Below are 4,276 nucleotides of genomic sequence, written 5' to 3' on the forward strand. Positions count from 1 at the left end.
TGGCACGGGCCGTGGCAGGAAGCAGATCCATATCCCTGAGCAGCGGGGTTGGCTGCAGTCACAGCGCTGAGCTCAGGCAGGATGTTCCCCACTTCCCAGACCGGCCCCTGCTGCCTCGTCCCCAGCTCACTCCTGTGCCGAGCACGGCACGTGAGGCTCCGTGTCCTGCCGAGCTCTGCAGCAGCCGGGCCCTGGGCCAGGCAAAGCGGGTGCTGAGCGTGGGAACGAGCTCACCAAGGTCACCCTGCCCCACGGAGGGACCCCCCACAGGCCCACGGAGGGCGATGGCCGCCTTCCCCCCGCTGCCCCGAGGGTCTCACTGACCCTCCCCAGCCAACAGAAGAACAGGCTCAGGGCAGCACAGGGCTGCAGGGGTTATTTTATTCTTTGCTTTGGTCTATACAAAAACAACTTACAGAAATAATAAAACTTTCCATTCCTGACCCACACTCCAGTAACTGTCCATCCCTTTCCAGCCGGAGTGTTAAACCACCATCAGATCTAGAGCCTCTTTAAAAAAATGCGTTAGATAAGGGAGGAGGAGACGGAAACACACCACTCACCAAAGAGAAGGGAAATGGGTTAAAATGTGCAACAGAGATCGGTACAAGGACACGGTTCCTAATGCTGGAGTCACTCCTCTATGGGGACTGGCAGGACAGGCAGGGATACAAAGTCAGCTCCCAACGGCTGATGGGAAAGAATTAAACCTCAGACACCCCAACAGCCAAACCGAAGGTACTGGGACACGGACCCTTTGCTTTTGGCAAACTCTGGACTGGCCTCATTCAGCCGGAGTTTGCAGGAAGCAAAGGGTTTTCCCGTGTTAGATTCCTCTCCTAGAACACTAACACGCAGAACAAATTGAGGGGAAGTTAGAAAGCACAAACTTAAAGACGGCAAAAGCCGTTGGCACCATATTAAAAATAAAAAAGAAATATATATTCATAGAAAAGACTATTTTGCCAATGAAAGGTCGCTAACGGTGCAGGGTTTGTGTTTTAAAGCTTCAGAAACAGTATCTTGGATGCTGGATGCGGCAGTAGGTGCTCGAAGCAGTCCCAGGAGGAAGGACCTTCTCCACAGACCCACAGCGAAGAAAACAAATCGAAAAACAAAACCTCTTGTGGGAATGGAAAAGTTTTGTCTTCTCAGGCACTTCTGTCTCCCAAGTCCTTCTCGCGAATGCTCAGCTCTGGGGCCACCCTCTTCTGCATGGAGAGAACACCTGCGGCGGCAGGGAGCTCCCGTCACCCACCGAGGGGGATCTGGGACAAGGCCAGAGCTCCCGAGCCCACGGGTGATGGGGACATCAACTCACGGCAGCAACAGGGACCCCGCGGTGGCACCAGGGACCCCGGGCACGCCAGGTGCCACCAGCCAGCCCTGCCTCCCCCAGCCACCCGCGCTGCCCCAGGGCTGAGCCCCCACCCCGGCAGGTACCTGGTGCGGGGCAGGGCGGGTTAGGCGAGCATGTGGTCAGCGAAGGGCGCCCGGACGCCGTCGCTGTAGGCGTCCATGGGGTAGTCCCCATCCATGTCCATGTGCATGTCGATGGGGTCCAGGGGGATGTCACCCGAGTACATGGGGCGGTAGCCAGGGTCCAGCTCTGCAGGGAAGGGACGTGGCAACCTCAGCTCCCGCCAGCCAGAGACATCTCCAGACCTCAGCCACCCTCACCCGGGGCAGCGTGTGGCACATGGTGCTGCAAAGGACGTGACAGCCACCTGCCACCCCAGCCCCCAGCCTGGGGGGCAGCCCAGGCACCCAGGGCAGCAGCTGTTTGTGCTCCCGAGGAGCTGAGCATCCCACTGAGCTTCCCCAGCAGGCTGCGCTGGCACTTGACTGGCAGCCACCAGAGAAAGGTTTTAAAAGCAGCCTGGTTTGGTGAGATGAGACAACTGCCCACCCAGAGTATAGCCCATGGTGACCCCGGGGAGGGCTGGCACTGTACTCACCGTCTGAGTAGGGCTCGTTGATGGGGATCATGCTTTGAGCCTACGGAAGAAGGTGGCACAATTGAAGGGATTTGTGCTCAGGGGTCACATGGCGCCCAGACCTGTCCCAGGCTGTGACCCAGGAGCTGAGGCCACAGCCTGTCCACCCCCCACCTCCCCACATTTGCCCATTGCTCCCGTCCAAGCTCTGGTCAGAGGTGCTGGCAGGAGCTTCTGGAAGCAGGACAGGGCCATTCCCAGAGGCTCTTTTTCCCAGGGAAAGGGGATGCTCACCGCCTCCCAGGCTGCCGGGTCGTGCTTGAAGAGGGAGTTGGTGAGCTCCACGGAGACGCGCTTCCTGTAGTCGGGGTTCTTGTCCTCCGAGATGCGGAAGAGCACAGCGGCTGCGTAGGTGGCTGCAGGGACAGGCAGCAGCCTCAGCTCCTGGTGCCACACAGCGCTGGAGCCCCAAGAGCCCCAGCTGGGACAGTGCCAGGAGGCAGAGAGCCCCCCGCACAGCCCCTGGCACGGTGGCACTTACCCGTCCCCTCATTCCGGGAGTGCAGCAGCTCCATCAGGGGGGCCGAGGCCCCCTCGGCATCGATGGCATCCGCCGCCTCCTTGTCCTGGGCCAGCTCGCACAGCACGCCCGCTGCCACGCGCTGGATGTTCTCCACGGGCGAGTACAGGAGCTGTGGGGAGAGATCAGCACCACGTGAAGCAGCTGGCGAGGAGCCTGATGCACAGAGCCACCGGCCCAGGGCTGCGGCTCCCTGTGCCCGCCGGGAGGGGTTGGCCCAGCGCAGCCCCCACATGCCCCCAGCCCTGACCTGCACGAAGAGAGGGATGGTGTTGAGGCGGAAGATCTCCATGCGGTTCATGGGGTCCCGGGCCAGGATGTGCAGGGCCCCCGTGCACCCCTCCACGATCTCTTCCATCTTCACTCCGTCCTGCCGGGGGATAAGTGCTCAGCCAGGGCCCCCCACGCCAGGGCACGGCCACCCGGAGCGTGGGCACAGGGTACCCCCAGGGACAGACTGGGTTTTGGGGTGCCAGGCTGTGCAGGGCAGAGGGGTGGGCACTCACTGTGTAGGGCTGCTGTGTGCCAGCGGCTACGTGTCGCTGGGCGTCCTGGTGAGCCTTGACCAGCAGCTGGACCAGGCGGGGGATGACGGCGGCCTCCTGCAGCGGGGCATGGTTGGCCGGGCACAGGGCCAGGTTGCGGATCAGGCCTATGGTAGCCTGGAAGAGAGGAGGGGGAAGGAGAGATTCGTCTTGACTGTGGCACTGGCTTCCACTGGCCCTCAACACCCCTCCGGCCCCTCACCTTGACCAGTGGCCACTGGTTGGGCTGGTTGAGGAGCTTGACGATGGCGGGGATGCCGTAGTTGAGCCGCACCGAGTTCTGTGCCATCTCGGCCTCGGGGTGCCGGCTGGTGAGGTGCCGCAGGGCGCAGACGGCCGGCTCGGTGATGTCCTCCTTGTCGCCCGCCCGCAGGATGGTGTGGATCAGGGCCTCCACCCCGTTCGACTGTGTCACCAGCGTCTTGTTCTTGCTGTTGTTGCAGGTCAGGTTGGAGAGGGTGCCAGTGGCACAGGTCAGCACATTCACGTCGTCAGAGCTCAGCTGGTTCACCAGGATCTTGAGGACACCGTCCAGGCCCTCCTGCGGGAGTGAGAATGGGAGGTGGGAGCAGCACCCACAGCCAGACCTGGGCTCAGCCAGCGGTGGGGCTGCAGCCCCACATCCAGCCCCGTGTGCCCCTAGCAGGCAGCAATGGAGGGGCTGCAGTGTTCCTGACTCCCACACAGCTCCCTTCCTGTTCCCCCACAGCTGGAGCTGCTCCTCCTCGGTGCTGGCACAGCATGAGCCACAGCTGCTCCGACATGTGCAGCTTCACTCAGAGTTTAATGTCTCCAGCAGTTTCCCTGTGCTGGGACCGTGCTTCCGATGCCTTTGTCAGCGCTCCCTGTGCAGTACCGGGGTGACCCCAGTCCGGCTGTGCTGGCCAACAGCCAGCAGCAGGGCAGGAAGGGGTTAAAGTGCCACGACCACGTTCCCCCCTCAATCAGCAGAGCCGGGGATGTTCCATGACAGCCAAAATAGTTTCCAGGCTGCATCAGACTCTAATCCGTGTGAAGCGGCCCCAGCAGATGGGGAAACGCATCAGGAGGCAGCAAAGGGCTGGGAGAGCAGTCCCAGAGCAGGGCTGGGGTCACCCCTGAACCAGCTGCGGGGCACAACCACCTCGGCAGAGGCTCCACTGGCAGCTCCCGTGGGAGCTGGGCAGGCGGCCAGCCCAGGGCAGGCTGCCAGGGCTGCAGGGCCAGAGCAAAGC

At 62.1% G+C, this 4,276-nt stretch overlaps 1 protein-coding gene across 1 annotated transcript in view; it reads right to left on the reverse strand.

The window, feature by feature from the left end:
- Nucleotides 1-350: 350 nt before the first annotated feature.
- Nucleotides 351-4,276, reverse strand: part of JUP (junction plakoglobin) — a 7,863-nt gene continuing 3,937 nt past the window's right edge. Inside the window, exons 7-14 of the mRNA XM_029964507.1 lie at nucleotides 3,265-3,603; nucleotides 3,024-3,179; nucleotides 2,768-2,887; nucleotides 2,479-2,629; nucleotides 2,232-2,353; nucleotides 1,959-1,998; nucleotides 1,444-1,609; nucleotides 351-1,228 (exon numbers count right to left, since the gene is read on the reverse strand). Of these exons, the coding sequence (XP_029820367.1) occupies nucleotides 1,464-1,609; nucleotides 1,959-1,998; nucleotides 2,232-2,353; nucleotides 2,479-2,629; nucleotides 2,768-2,887; nucleotides 3,024-3,179; nucleotides 3,265-3,603 (1,074 nt within the window). The 3' untranslated portion in view covers nucleotides 351-1,228; nucleotides 1,444-1,463. The remainder of the gene's footprint in view (nucleotides 1,229-1,443; nucleotides 1,610-1,958; nucleotides 1,999-2,231; nucleotides 2,354-2,478; nucleotides 2,630-2,767; nucleotides 2,888-3,023; nucleotides 3,180-3,264; nucleotides 3,604-4,276) is intronic.

The sequence above is a fragment of the Manacus vitellinus genome, unplaced genomic scaffold (assembly GCF_001715985.3).
Source record: "Manacus vitellinus isolate BGI_N305 unplaced genomic scaffold, ASM171598v3 scaffold_72_pilon, whole genome shotgun sequence".
Lineage (NCBI taxonomy): Eukaryota > Metazoa > Chordata > Aves > Passeriformes > Pipridae > Manacus > Manacus vitellinus.